Genomic DNA, 16,843 nt, shown 5'->3' with positions numbered 1-16,843 from the left:
CAACATTGAAAATTGACATTGCGGTCAATAAGCACCTTTGAGGTAGTATTTTACGAAAATGGCGCTATAAAAGTTATTTTCAAGTAGTTTTTCAAAAATAAGTGTTTTTACATAGAACAAACAGAATATATGTTTTTCATATTAGTATTATTAAATTGTATCATGATTGATAAGAGACCTTTACTGATAAGATTGTCGATGATTTGAGATATTATTATGACATCTCCATATTTCCTGGGTGAAAGTAAACGACGCGTCATAGAGGATTGAAGGCGGTAATAAAATTAATGTATTGAATGTTTAATCAAACACTGATTCTTTGAGTCTACTAAGTTGTATTTTATTGTTAAAAAACAAATAAAAATAAATTTTGTGACAATTGTAACGAATGAAATATAACAACATTCATTTGAAAATGCCATAACTAGACGAAACAATTGCCACAAAATTGATTTTTATGTTATTTTTTGACATCTCATCAAAGATGAAGAAGAATATGGAAGTCTGGGCAATTAAGGGGCTGTAGGCCATCATAAGCTGGTTTAAGTGATCACTTTACACACGTGTAACATTCATCAATTCTACCCATTATTGACAACCACACTACTCAAATTCTTAGAAGTTCTTTATATATATGAACCAATTTTGAAACATTTTTCTTCAATCACTACAACTTACTAGAGACATCTATTGGTGAGATGAAAAGAAGCTTTTTATGAGCAGAAACTCTTTTATTAGTATGTGAGGTCCGTATCCTGGATTATAATCACACACATGATAAACGCCAGAAAATATCATTTTAATTTTTATTATTTAAGCTTATAATTTGACTAGATAATTTATTTACAACATTTTGAGTGTGTCCAAATACATTGACATTCTTCTTCATCTTTGACGAGATGTCAAAAAATAATGTGAAAATAACTCCTGTAATTGGAGATAATCCAGACTTTGTGAACAAGTATTTGGACACACTCAAAGTGTTGTAACAACATTTGTTTTAAAATGCCACAACTAGATGAAAAAATTGCCACAAAATTGATTTTTATGTTTTTCAACAATAAAATACAACTTAGTAGACTCAAAAATGAGTGTTTGATTTAAAATTTAATATATAAAATAAAATGGAGTTCTACAAATTAAACGCCAAATCTATAAAAATGTAATAAAATTCATAAAAAATAGGGTGAATAAGTGGAAAGTACCTGATCGTAATAATAAAAGAAGGTGACTTTGTCCTTTTCGCTGAGCTCCTTCAGGTTGGGCGGGGGGTAGCGGACCCTCAGCTCGAACCGCCACTCCTCCCCGGCCTTGGCCAGCCACTTCTCCTGCACTTCCGCCATCGTGGTGTCCTGGTGGATCCATACCGTCTGGAAGAATACAATCAATTACACAGTGAGGCGTCCTGCCCAACATCTCGGCCATGCTCCAGCCCAAGAAGACCGAGAAGAAAGCGCAACAATACGGCGGCTCCACTTTCCTGCCTTCAGACTCAGCCGATTGACGACGTTTTTCATTAATATATTTTTTTAATTTTCTCTCACTATCATTTTTATATCATAATCCGTATCTGTATAAGCGCCCTTGAGGTAATTTTTTTACGAAAATGGCGCTACATAAATCATCCAAGATTATTATTATTATTATTATTATTATTATCATTTTCATATCATAACCCATATCTGTATAAGAACTCTTGAGGTGGTATTTTACGAAAATGGCGCTAAATAAATCATCCAAAACTATTATTATTACAGAAAGATGTCAGGATCTTTAGAAAGATGAAGAAGAAGTAGTAATCTGAGGTCTAATTGATCTTCGCAGTCTATTTGCTTGATGAGTCAATGATTATTAATCGATGCGATTAGCAAGGATTCTTTTAGTCCAAGGGCGGCCAACCAGCGGCTTGCGTGTCTGGGTGTCTACTTGTGGCCCGCGGAGCATTTCACATATTTTTTCTTCAAGTGTACATAAAACCACTAAAAGAACATTTCAACGTGCGTGGTTCGTATCATATCCCATATATGGGAGTATTTCACTATCCTGATAATTTCAATGACGGATGTTAGAGGTCAAAATAAAATATGGAACAAAGGCAAAATAAAGGAAAGGATGAATGATCAAGAGTTAATTTTATTAAAATTGTAAAATTTATATGTTCTTATTTTTTCCCTTTTTTTTATGTGTTTATTAGGTTAAAATCGTTAAAAATAATAAAAAATGTATTAAAAAAGAACTCCACCGACAAGACACACAAGGTGGCTTGGTGGGTCTCTGCAAAAAAAATGTTTTAAATATGTTTAAAATTGTGATTTGAGTATATGTATACAATTTATGTCATTTATTGTAACTGCAGACAGTTGGTAGAATTCCATATTGAATTGTTGGGTAATATATCCAAAATAAAACAAAGGTTTGTTGGCTTGAATTCTACATTTATTTATGTATATGTTAATACGTGACGCGTTTCGTCTTCTTAGGACATCATCAAACACTGATAATGTTAACACTTTGTTTGATAATGGCCAGAAGAAGACGAAACGCATGACATATTAACATATACATAAATAAATGTAGAATTCAATCCAACAAACCTTGTTTTATTTTGGATAAATTACCCAACAATACAATTTTTGTTAATAATAAAAAATTAAAAAGTCAAGAACCGCACTTTGTCTATCTATCTTCAGACATATCGTAGTCATACAGGAGAAAGTGACCAAGTGCAATTTTTACAAAAACCTGATTATTGACTATTTGACATCTTACTAGCTTAATAATGCTCTGAAAAAAATCCCAAAGGATTTTAAACTTAGAAGTATAATATATTGACTTGTTAAAAATGACTCACTGCATTGATACTTATTTTCTACTACTACTACTACTACCATCACGCCGTTTCTCCGCAGGGGTAGGCAGAGAGGATGGAACGCCACACTCTTCTGTCCTGACATACACTGCTCGCCTCCTTCACATCCATACATCTAGTCATACATGCCCTCCGATTGCGCAGACTTTTGACACCGCCAGATTTTAGGTTCTGATTGATCTGATCGTGCCAAGTCTTTTCAATATTTATTTTCTTGCTAAGCAAAATTGACTTAAATGGCCCTCCTGAACATTTTTTTTACGTTTTGTTAGTTGGTCACTTTCTCCTGTACGACTACGATATGTACCACAAGACCTTGTATGAGGCATGAGGCACTTGCATCTTGTTGAGGTTTCCTCAGTTTGTGAGTTCAAGGGGCAGTACCACTGACCTGCTTGGTGGACGGCTGGCACTGGCAGGCGCGCAGCGCGTAGCAGCGCCCGTAGTGGCGCTGGCCGAGGGCGAGCCGCGAGGCCACCAGCGCGATGACGGCGCGCACGTCCCCCGCCTCGCCAAACTTCACCACATTGAAGCCCCCGTTGGGCAGGTGCACCTTCAGCGTGCTGGGCTTCTCCCCTGGACAGGAGGAACAAGCATCAAAGGGGTTTTCCAATGTATTGGCAATATTGAGCTTGGTGTCAGTTTATGTTGAGTAATTGATAAGGAACAAAGAGGCTTTCTGTTTAAACCCTTGGTGTGTAGTTCAGTAAGAATAACCGTGTTATAGACTGAAGCTTGGTACTAAATTAAGGTAATACTATGTCATAGACTGAAGCTTGGTACTAAACTAAGGCATAACCGTGTTATAGACTGAAGCTTGGTACTAAAGTAAGGTAATATTATGTCATAGGCTGAAGCTTGATACTAAGCAAAGGCATAACCGTGTCATAGACTGAAGCTTGGTACTATTATAAATTAAGGTAAAACTGTGTTATAGACTGAAGTTTGCTATTAACTAAATTAAAGTATAACTGTGTCATAGATTGAAGCTTGGTACTATTGTAAATTAAGGTGAAACCGTGTTATACATAGAGTGAAACTTGGTACTAACTAAATTAAGGTAAAACTGTGTCATTAGTACCAAATTAAGGTAAGATTGTATCATAGATTGAAGCTTGTTACAATTCAAAATTAAGATAAAACTGTGTCATAGACTGAAGCTTGCTACTAACTTAAGAACAAACTGTGTTTTAGGCTCAAGCTTGTTACAAAATTAAGCCCGAAAAACAAGTGCAAGGGATGGACAAATGCGCAAGGCACGCGTACCTTGTGAGGCGGGGTCTCCGCCCTTCCGGCGGTGCTGCGGACTGCCGCCCCCGGGCGGGGGTCCCTGCAGCGCGGCCATGGCGCCCCCGCCTAGCGCCGCCCGCCCCCCCAAGCACCCCGCCGCCGGCTCATGGCTGTAACAAAACAAAACATTGTTATTTTACATTCTCCGTTCTTAAGTCCTTACAAATCCTTAAATATGGGAACAAATCAATGATTAAAATAAAAGAACTATTATACATATGTATATATATATATATATATATATATATATATATATATATATATATATATATATATATATAATAATAATAATAATAATAATAATACTAATAATAATAATAATAATAATAATAATAATAATAATAATAATAATAATAATAATAATAATAATAATAATAATGATAATAATAATAACTCTTTATTCCAACTTGACTAAGTGGTGGGTGCAATACTTAGTCAGCTATATATGTTTTACAACAATTTTTTTATATACAATGATATTAAAAATAATAAACAAATAAGAGACTGAAAGAAAAATAAAAAATTATAATAATAATAATAAATTTGGAGAGATGTGGATGAACATTAGCTCGCTGGCAAACGCATCACTGCGCTCCAGTGCCGCCACATGTCCAGCCCCCATCTGTGCTCCACAAGCCGCTTTATGATGAGGTTGGAGCTCTTCATCAGCCTCTCCCGGAAGCCTGCCACTCGGTGCCTTAACAGGCCATCCCAGTGCGGTAGGCGTGCTGTGGCAAACATACCACTCGCGCTACAGTGTATTATATAGGTATACACATTTCTTATCTTATTTTTTTGACATCTCAACATTGACGAAGAAGAATATGGAGGTATGTGCATTTACGGGACTTGCGACCGTCATAGGCAGTTTAAGTGATCACTTTACACACGTGTCAAAAAAATTATATAAAAGATAACTCCTATAGTTGGAGATAATCCAGTATTTGGACACACTCAAAATGTTATATATATATATATATATATATATATATATATATATATATATATATATATATATATATATATATATATATATATATATATATATATATATATATATATATATATATATATATATATATATATATATATATATATATATATATATATATATATATATATATATATATATATATATATATATATATATATATATATATATATATATATATATATATATATATATATATATATATATATATATATATATATATATATTTAATATAAATTAAATCAAATTATGGCATGTCTGAAATATTATGCAGATAATAGTATTTGAAAATATTTATGGATTCCTCATTACAATACTCGATTGATTGACAATAAAAATTGTCTAGACAAACTACGAGTCATTTTGGCAAAAAATCGAAACATAATACACGGTGTGGCAAAAACACCGTGTACCTATTATGTTTATGTTTATAATACATCAATTATTCAGTTGTATCACGAGTATCAAATGAGTATTATTTGAAAATAAATTGGCACAAACAGAAGTTACATATAAGTAGACAAATTTATTAATTATTACAATACGATGCAGTGCCCTATGCACCATTGGGTGCGGATAAGGGTTTAAAAAAAATAAACACAGTATATACCAGTGATCTCCAAACATTGTTTGTTTTTTTCAAAAATTTTCAGCGAAATGAAAGGAAAAAAGCATAAATTCTAGTCATCTTATTTATTGTTTCGGAATTTATTTATTGTTTATTAAAAATTAAAAACAAAACACTTTATAGTATTTTGTTTTTAATTCATGGTATTTTATAATTATAGTTTTATAATTCAAGAATAAAAAAGCATTTTTTTAATATTATTTCTTAAGTTAGCTAATATTACTACTAATATAAACTATCATTTATACCTAATTTACTACATCTATATATATATATATATATATATATATATATATATATATATATATATATATATATATATATATATATATATATATATATATATATATATATATATATATATATATATATTTAATAAAATACCTAGGTACCTACCTATACATTTTATTAAGTACTTACAAATAGTACCTACATAAAACAGTTCTACCGCCAGATGTCGCATGCGTCGCGCTGAATAAAACTAAAGACATCAGATAGAAAAAATATAATATTCTAACTGTCCGAATCAGATAGATAGATAGAAAAATATTATAAAGATAAATTAAGAATAAACTTTAATAACAAATCAACACATTGTTTATTTTATTATTATACACCCACTTTACATATTATTTACACCCAATTTACGAAGGAAAATATTACCACGTTATATATATATATATATATATATATATATATATATATATATATATATATATATATATATATATATATATATATATATATATTATATATATATATATATATATATATATATATATATATATATATATATATATATATATATATATATGTATATATATATATATATATATATATATATATATATATATATATATATATATATATATATATATATATATATATATATATACGTCCGCCTCTGTAGTGTAATGGTCAGCACGGTCGGCTACCGTTTTGGAGGTCCCGGGTTCGATTCCCAAGGGGGGTAAAATAAATATAAGTGATTTATTCACTGTAGTATTTATTCAATACTACCATGGACTGGTACCTGAAGCGGAGGCCTGATCACCTTTCCTTCATGTGTAAACGATCAAGATAACACTGCGTTTATATGACACAGTGCCCTATGCATCATTGGGATGCGGATAAGGGTTTTAAATATATATATACATTTCCTTACAGTAAACAAAACATTTATTTTAAAATTCTTTCAGACACGGACTACGAGTTTTGAGCCACACTGCAGGTAGGTACACACATATTAAATGCAACACAACACACGTCGATAATTAATGATTACTGATAGGTTTTTTTAACGGTTCAACTGTGCATACATTATGAGTCGTGAGGGGACTTCGTGCACTTTTGTTACGGCTGCACTTCCTGATTGCACAAAACAAAATTACGGCCTTATAGGGATGCAGTTTGAACGAGGAAATAATCACCGAGATGCATAGAAATTGCATTCAACACACCACTAAATGGATAATGTCTCAATTTAGCATTCATGAGTTTATTTTTAGGATTTTAAAGATTGTTTATTTGAATTTTATTTAAGAGTATTTAAATTAAAAAAAAACGCGGGTCGATTGTGATTGTATGGAAAATATTGTGTGTGTCCTTGTACTAATATAAGAGTTTCTGCTTAATAAAAAGCTTCTTTACATCTCACCAATAGATGTCTCTAGTGAAGTTCTATTGGTTCAAGAACAAGATTTCTAAATTGGTTCATATATACAGAACTTCCAAGAATTTGAGTAGTGTGGTTGTCAATGATGGGTAGAATTGGTGAATGTTACACGTGTGTAAAGTGATCACTTAAACCAGCCTATGACGGTCGTCAGCCCCGTAAATGCCCAGACTTCCATATTCTTCTTCATTTTTGATGAGATGTCAAAAATAATATGTAATTTTAACATTGTTATTATTTATGACAACTGAGATTTTATCATGTATGAGCGGGTATGTATGAGGAGATGCATGAACGTGGGAGAGGCGAAGAATGTTTGCAGAAACAGAGTGTTGTGGCGTTCTATACTCTTTGCCTACCCCTGCGCAGAGCGGCATGATGGTTAGTTAGTTAGTTAGTTTTAGATTTTATCGTTTTTAATTTATGTATTGGCAATGCTTAATTGATTTTTTTCACTTATGTTGTAAAAATATTTTTTGGTGTCAGAATCCTTGTACACCCAAGATGGGTGAAAAGCCATTAAAAAGAAGAAGAAGAAGAATCCTAGTACAAAAATCTGCGTTTATCCATTTAAGAGTTTTTTTACAAAATACATATTTAAATCATACTAAATAGTTGGTTAATATACAAAACGTTTCAAATATAACGTTTCTACCTCTCTAATAAAGTAGATACTTGTGTTTATAGAGGGAGTTCATGGATGAGTATCATCGTTGAACAACAAACTAGACAAAAATATCGAAATCCTTTAGTACACAACCATGATACACGATTTACACACAACGAAGGTTTAATAGTCCCAAGAATTAACAATAAATATGGGAGTCCAACACTGCAATATATCGCTCCGAACATTTTTAATTTGTTGCCGACGGATGTTAGAGGTCAAAATAAAATATAGAACAAAGGCAAAATAAAGGAATGGGTAAATGATCAAGAGTTCATTTTATGAAAATTGTAAAATGTTTATATTCTTAATTTTTTCTCTTTTTTGTGTCTATATTAGGTTAAAATCGTTAAAAACAATAAAAAATGTATTTTAAAAGAACTCCACCGACAAGACACAAGGTTTCTGCAAAAAAAAGTTCTAAATATGTATAAATTGTGATTTAAATAAATGAATACAAATAATAAATAAAAAAATTAAACATACATTTTTTTATAAACAAAGTAAATTAAAACAAAGTATATTATTTCGAGAAATTAAAAAATACTTTGTGATTTGATCCACTCACATTTTTATTAACCAACTAGTTTCGGCAACAACCTGTTGCCCTCTTCAGGGTTTAATTTATTACTAAATTAAACCTAATTAAACCCTGAAGAGGGCAACAGGTTGTCGCCGAAACTAGTTGGTTAATAAAAATGTGAGTGGATCAGAACACAAAGTATTTTTATTTCTCGAAATAATATATCAATATGATCCACAAAGTTAATGCTTTCAATATTCAAAACATAAAACAAAGTAAATTATCTGGGGATCGCGCTGGCCACTGAAGATCGCCCCTAAAAGAGATGCGCTGTTCGGGAAGGTGTTCCCGCAAAAAAATGGAAGGCCGTTGTGTCATCCAGCTGAAACCACACATCCCCTACATCCCTTTCTTCGAGTTTGCGTATAAAAAACTCGAAGAAATGGATATGACGACGACGTTTTTGACTGGCGACGTTTTCAGGCATCCTGATGGTTCTGGAAGGTCCATTTTGTTTCTTCTTTACATTGCCAGTATCCCTGAACGTGTCCACCGACATCGTAATGTATGTCTGATGTAAAAATCAATTTAGGATTAGGCACACGGCCTGCAGGCGCGATATTGAATTGTTTTCTGAATGGAAAAGTAGACCTCCACGGCAAACGCGCGCTCCTCGTTCGTCCATAACATGATTGCAACTAAACTAACCTAAAAAAAATAAGATCCTGTGCTTTCAAACGCGCTATAAAAACGCGTTCTAGGAGTAACTGTCATTTTGCAGCGAGAGTTTCAAAAAGGTAGTGACCGCGCCCCACCCTGTATTTAATTAAAAAAAATCAACATGTCATTCAACAAAGTTAATCAATAAATAATATTATTATACCTAGTAATAAACAAGCCATAAGTGTAAAATGATGATTTTTAAGAGTCAACATCTTTACGTAGGTACTATAATTGTAAGGTATTAAGCCCACATCAGCGGGAAGGTGTGTCGTTCGGAAAGTAGGCATTAGTCAATCGTCGAAACGGTTTCGCGGCGATCACGCAAAAACATTAATATGATCATAATTACCCGGATAATGTATTATTAAGAACACGTCTCCCATTATGGGAGTGCCCGTACTGCTAATTAATCCACCGCGAGTCCACGACGCAATTCGCCCAACTCCAATTTAAAAAAATATTTTTATTTTTTAAAGGAGGTATTTTACGGTATTTTTTTTATATATATAAAAAAAATGTGTTTATATTATTTACACAAATATTTCAATTTCATACTCTTTCGGAGAGCCTAAGCGGCTCATTATTAGAAATAGGTATCAAATTGTGGTAGAGTGGGTGCGAACCGAGAAACTCTGACGTAAGAGTCCGCGACACTAACCACGGGACCACAACCCGACACTCATCATAAAAAAGGACTATATTTTGTACCACTATTTTATTCAGTATTGTGATCGATATGGTAAATTCAGTCAATTAATAGTCAGTAATCGTCAGTGATATGATCAATATTTATTGATTTAGCGTTTAATTTATAGAACTCCATTTTAATTTATGTATTAATCCGCCTCCGTAGTGTAATGGTCAGCACGCTCGGTTACCGTTCTGGAGGTCCGGGTTCGATTCCCAGGGTGGGTAAAATAAATATAAGTGATTTTTTTCACTCTAATATTAATTCAATATTACCCTGGACTGGTACCTGAAGCGGAGTGCTTATCAAGGAGGAGGTTAATGATCAAGATAACACTGCGTTTATATGACGCAGTGCCCTATGCACCATTGGGGTGCAGATAAGGGATTTATTATTATTATTATTATTTTATTCAGTATTGTGATCAATATGGTAAATTCAGTCAGTAATCGTCAGTGACATGATCAGTATTTATTGATTTGGCGTTTAATTTGTAGAACTCCGTTTTAATTTAATTATTTATTAATTTTTAAATCAAACAAAGATTTTTTGATAATTCGCATTTTCGAATGTGAAAATGTTGGCGATTTAGATACCATTTTTGGAATAAAGAGTTTAATTTGTTGTCGGGTTGTGGTCCCGTGGTTACTGTCGCCGACTCTTGATCTTGGTCAGAGTTTCTCGGTTCGAACCCACTTTACCACAATTTGATACCTTTTTCTAATAATGAGCCGCTTAGGCTCACAGAAATAGTATGAAATTGAAATATTTGTGTCAATAATAGAAAAAACAAATATTTCTCTATTTTTTATAAAAAAAAAAATACCGTACTAAATAAGTGGTATTTACTAAGCAAAACTTAAATTAAAAATGGATAGATTCTTACCACAATGTGACTGCCGAATCAATTAATGAAAAAATGAAAAATTGATACCTGGATTTATTTTTTGAAAGTTCAGGTACTTATAAAGGGTCCGCCAAATAACATTTTTTTTTTGAAAATGGGGCGCAAAACATCGAGTGTAGCTTCGGCTGTGTGGCACGTAGCGCCGTCCTGTTGAAACCAAATGTTGCCAATATCCTCCTCTTCAATTTTTGTGAACAAAAATCCGTTCAACATGGCCCGATAACGATCGCCATTGACTAACGGCCACTCCTTGCTCATTTTCAAAGAAAAATGGCCCAATTATGCCTCTGGACCAAAATCCGCACCAAACAGTGACTCGTTTTGGGTGTACCGGCTTTTCAATGTATGCGTGCGGGTTTTCTGTGCCCCAAATACGACAATTTTGCTTGTTTACATACCCGCCAAGATCAAAATGAGCTTCATCCGAAAAGATGATTTTTTTGGCAAAATCGGCATCTTCTGTAAGTCGAATGTCGCAATATTTCCCAGCGTTGTTCAAGCGTATACACAACCATATTCGTTTAGCGGAAGGATAAAACTAATTATTTGTCAAATCAGACATGAGCTAAGTGTTACCATTCACGAAATAAGCACTAGTTGAAAAAAAAAACTTTAGATGGCGGACCCTATATTTCCTTTTCAAAAATGTACATGCATCCTTTTCGTTTTGGGCCGACTTCGTTTATTATGAATTTCGTACAAATGTTTAAGCTTATGTTTATATACAATACGTCACAATGTTAACGAGTCGTAACTTCTAAATTATACATATCGCTCACTCCTTTCAAGAACGTCATAAATCAAAAATCGTCAATTTTGAGATGTGCATGTTTTCGTAATGCCCAGAAAATTTACTATATCCCAGCAAAAGAGGCATATTTTTAACTTAATATTTACCCGCTACAGGGCAGAAAGTGTTATTTTTGCATTTTGAAGAAAAGGTATTGTTTCATTATTTTTTTAAATATACTAAATATTTTTCAAATGGAGAAAAAATATTCAGGTTTTACATAAAAACATCTGTTGCACAGTAAAAAGTTAAATAAGTGGCTTGATATTTATTTTTTAATACATTGTATTTTATGTTTGAACTTTAAAAACGTTCTCCTGAAAAATCTTTTTTTTATTTATGACGTTCTTGAAAGGAGTGAGCGATATGTAGAAACACCGGTTCATTAGGTCACATTGGCTAGGCAGGGATCGTACCGGTAGTTCCTACCTTTTGTACGAGTATTATTTCGAGGTGTGGCAACACTAATGCGTTTTAATCAAAATGCGCGGGAAAACACGGTTTCAATATTTTATTTTTATGTTTTATGTTTTTATTTAATTAAAATATTTATTTAATATTCAATCGTGTTTTTGTTATTTACAAAAATACTTTAATTTCATATTATTAGCCTGAGCGGCTCATTATTAGAAATAGGTATCAAATTGTGGTAGAGTGGGTTCGAACAGAGAAACTCTGACTTAAGAGTCCGCGACAATGCCCACGGTACCACAACTCGACACTATCCAGGATGAAAATCACAGCGAGTGTTTTCGCCTAGAATTTTCACTCATGAATAACATGAAATTATAGTAACTTTAAACATAAAGAGTAAATCCACTCACGAGTAGGCATAGGCTATGAAACTTATAAACTTGAAGCCTGAGTAGGGACATGGTAAACGGTATTGCATAAGCCGTAGATAGACTTCAGAGTCACTTGGACGTTAGGTAATTAAAAAAAAACACACTATCCCGTGGCCTGTGAGTTTTCTTCCAATTTCTATAGTATGAGAAAAACGATAAGCATACAATGTAAATTATTCAAAATCATTATAATTATAATTTTTAAAAAAACTTGATAGTTTTTTTTTTCATTTTTATTTTAATTACTCAGTGACTGGGTTTCATCATTACCGACATCATCAGACTGATGTATCATCTGCAGTCTGATGATGTCGGTAACGACGAAATCCGTTCACTGGTCAAATTAAAATAAAAGTGGAAAAAACTACATAAATACATAGTTATTTTATCATATAAAATGCAGTTCCATTTAGAAATGTCAGTACAAAATTAAAAATACATATTTTTATGAGATGTTTTAGTTTTTTATGAAATAGGGTTATGTGATATTTGCACGATTCAGTGCGCGTTAGGACCTTCTGGATCTGGGGCGGTGGAAGCGCCACGTGTGGCTGCACCGGTGCGCCGGCTCCCCGCGCACGCGCAGCGGGCACAGCAGCAGGCTGGCCGGCCGCGGCCGCCGCTGCCGGCCTGCGGGCGAGGCCAGCATCACCATCTCGCCGGCCGCAGGACCACCATGCCGGGCCTGCTATCTGCGGACGCCTGCTGTCCGAACGAACGCACTGCTGTCGGCGGACGTTCCAAGCTTCGAACAGCCAAACTACTGTCGGCGGACGTTTCAAACTTCGAACAGCCAAACTACTGTCGGCGGACGTTTCAAGCTTCGAACAGCCAAACTACTGTCGGCGGACGTTTCAATTTTCAAATTTCGATCCACTGCTATCGACGGACGTTTCAAACTTGGAACAATCACACTACGGTCAGCGAAGGTTTCAATTTTCAAATTTCGAATTATACTGCTATCGACGGACGTTTCAAACTTGGAACAGCCAAACTACTGTCGACGGCCGTTTCAAACTTCGAACAAGCTGCTGTCAGCGGACGGTCCAAATTCAAAATGAACGCACTTCTGTCGGCGGAGGTTTCAATTTTCAATTTCGAACCACACTACTATCGACGGACGTTTCGAACTTAGAGTAGCCACACTGTTTTCAGGGGAATGTTTCAATTTTTAAACATCGAACAATAAGACTCGAAATTGTAACGATCGTCAGTTAGTCGATGGACGCTTATATTTCGGAACGATCACACTATCGGCAGACGTTTCAAACTAGAAAGAGCACAGGGTGTCAGTAAAAGATTCAATATCGAACTATGAATGAACTATTACTGTTTTCAGAAAATATTATTTCAAACGTATTTCAGACGCTTCCAATTTTTAATCTCACTTCTATCGGCAGACGTTTCTAACTGATTTTTGCAAACGATCAAAAATATTCGATTGCACTCAAACACTGGATGATCTTATGACAACCTCTGAGGAACATATCGCTCACTCCTTTCAAGAACGTCATAAATCAAAAATCGTCAATTTTAAGTTGTGCATATTTTTGGAATGCCCAGAAAATGTACTATATCCCAGCAAAAGAGGCATATTTTTAACTTAATATTTACCCGCTACAGGGCAGAAAGTGTTGTTTTTGCATTTTGAAGAAAATGTGTTCTTTAATTATTTTTTTAAAAATAAACTGGTTATTTTTCGAATGGAGAAAAAAACCTTCAGGTTTAACCTAAAAAGATCTGATGCACAGTAAAAAGTTCAATAAGTGGCTTGATATTTATTTTTAATACATTGTACATATTATATTTTTAAACTTTAAAAACGTTCTCCTGAAAAATCAAGTTTTTCGATTTATGACGTTCTTGAAAGGAATGAGCGATATATTGAATAGACATTGGTTATATTGTTTAGAGAGTAGACTTGTGGCTGTTTAGGACGGGCATGTGGCGTTCCATGCTCTCTGCCTACCCCTGCGGAGAGACGGAGTGACGGTAGCAGAATAGCAGTGGGTTGTCATGCGATATGAGACCAGTCCGATATTCCCAGTGAATCATGAGTGGTCTATTTCCGAAGCACAATAATTCTAAAAAATGATCGCTGAACAAGATCTTCTGAAGCGGAAAAACTAAGCGCCGATTCAAGTTTTTCCTCATGGGATATACTTCATTCTTCTTCTTCTAACTCTTATTTACACCCATGGTGCGTAGGGTACTGCAGCGTATCGACAAAGTGTTATCTTGATCGTTAAATATATGAAGGCAAGGATACTTCATTCTTCTTCTTCTAACTCTTATATGCACCCATGGTGCGTAGGGCACTGCAGCGTACTGACAAAGTGTTGTCTCGATCGTTAAATATATGAAGACAAGGGAATCAGTCCTACCCTTAAAAAGTTAAAGCTAATGTTTTTTTAAAGGTAAATATTTGTTTTTAATTAAAAAATTTACTTAGTAAATATCACTATTTCTTGAAATCTACTGTGACACGTGTTTCGATGCATTCCGCATCATTTTCAAACACCGTATGTGAGGCTAATTCTAAATTTTAGAGTTGGGTCCTTGGGACGTTGAAGGTTGAAGAGGGGGTAGGAGCTGTTTCTTGTTTTTATCTATTTATTTAATTTTAATATTTTTTATTTCTAATCAGTGATAACATAGACAATATGGAGGATGCTTTAGTCATTGTCATATAGTTAATTATGGGTTTATTGTTATTTATATTCTTATTTTTTCTCTTTTTTGTGTGTATATTAGGTTAAAATCGTTAAAAACAATAAAAAAAAGAACTCCACCGACAAGACACACAATGTGGCTTGGTGGGTCTCTGCAAAAAAGTTCTAAATATGTATAAATTGTGATTTAAATAAATGTATACAAATAAAAAAAGTAAAAAAAATTGTTTCAAAATGTTGTAGTTTAAGGCTTTTCGTATTAATTACTTAAAGGATTTCTGCGTTATATAATAGTAAATATAAGTGTTTTATTATTTCCAAATTTTTTAATAATATAAGTATATAACCACTCACCGAGATTTTTATGTCTACCGGTTTCGAGACGTACCCGTCTCTTCGTCAGGACAATCACTATTACAGCGTGCAAACAATACCACCCTTCACTTTTGGTGGTTTTGTTTGCACGCTGTAATAGTGATTGTCCTGACGAAGAGACGGGTACGTCTCGAAACCGGTAGACATAAAAATCTCGGTGAGTGGTTATATACTAATATTATTAAAATTTTTGTTAAAAAAAATAAGTAAAAATGACTAACCACAAAGTAAATGCTTTAAAAATTAATAATATTGAGAATATTACAGAAATTCTATAATTTCATACTATTTCACACAACTACGCTACAGCGCCTGTCAGATATTAGATAAAAAGAAACGTTGTGTTGGGAATGTATCGGGTTGGCTAAGATGAAACATGTTGTTGACGCGTTTATTTCGCGTCCGAAGTGGGGTGTTGAACCGCGCCCGTTACGCAACGTGCGACGCTTAGCGACTGCATGCACAGCGCGCGATGTGCAATATTCGGACGAGCAAGGCCCTGCGCCGGTATTTGTCAAAACACGTTCGAATCAAAGAATCAATAGTTCCAGACTTACAAAATAACTTTGTTTAACAAAGTAAAGTTTAACTATCACTATTCGGGCGAGCAAGACCCATGGACTAGTATTTATGCAAATGCATTCGAATCAAAGAACCAATAGTTCAAAACTTACAAAATAACTTGGTTAAACTTAAGTTTGACAATCACTTTTCGGGCGAGCAAGGCCCATGGACTGGCATTTGTCAAAATACATTCGAATCAAAGAATCATTAGTTCAAAACTAACAAAATAACTTTGTTACACTTAAGTTTAACAATCATTATTCGGGCGAGTAGAGCCCATAGACTGGTATTTGTCAAAATACATTCGAATCAAAGAATCAATATATATTTTGTTTATATTAAAAGCATTGATAACTTTGTGGTATGGTAATAAAACACTCTTTATCATCCATTGTTTACTTTGTGTAATAAAAGTGGTATTACACAAAATAAACAATGGATGATAAGGAAATAATCAATAATTCAAAACTTACAAAATAACTTTGTTAAACTTAAGTTTAACAATCACTATTCGGGCGAGCAAGACCCATGGATTGGCATTTGTCTAAATACATTCAAATCAAAGAATCAATATATATTTTTTATATTAAAAGCATTGATAACTTTGTGGTATGGTAATAAAACACTCTCCTTATC

At 33.7% G+C, this 16,843-nt stretch overlaps 1 protein-coding gene across 1 annotated transcript in view; it reads right to left on the bottom strand.

The window, feature by feature from the left end:
- Fak (protein tyrosine kinase 2 Fak) overlaps positions 1-13,397 on the bottom strand; it is a 44,138-nt gene extending 30,741 nt beyond the window's left edge. Inside the window, exons 1-4 of the mRNA XM_088263871.1 lie at positions 13,112-13,397; positions 4,136-4,269; positions 3,261-3,445; positions 1,206-1,370 (exon numbers count right to left, since the gene is read on the bottom strand). Coding sequence (XP_088119997.1) covers positions 1,206-1,370; positions 3,261-3,445; positions 4,136-4,269; positions 13,112-13,251 — 624 coding nt within the window. The 5' untranslated portion in view covers positions 13,252-13,397. The remainder of the gene's footprint in view (positions 1-1,205; positions 1,371-3,260; positions 3,446-4,135; positions 4,270-13,111) is intronic.
- Between the last annotated feature and the right edge of the window lie 3,446 nt (positions 13,398-16,843).

This window comes from Brachycentrus maculatus, unplaced genomic scaffold (assembly GCF_059751285.1).
Source record: "Brachycentrus maculatus isolate JH-2025_06_01 unplaced genomic scaffold, ASM5975128v1 h1tg000206l, whole genome shotgun sequence".
Lineage (NCBI taxonomy): Eukaryota > Metazoa > Arthropoda > Insecta > Trichoptera > Brachycentridae > Brachycentrus > Brachycentrus maculatus.
This window is presented reverse-complemented; position numbering and strand designations above follow the sequence as displayed.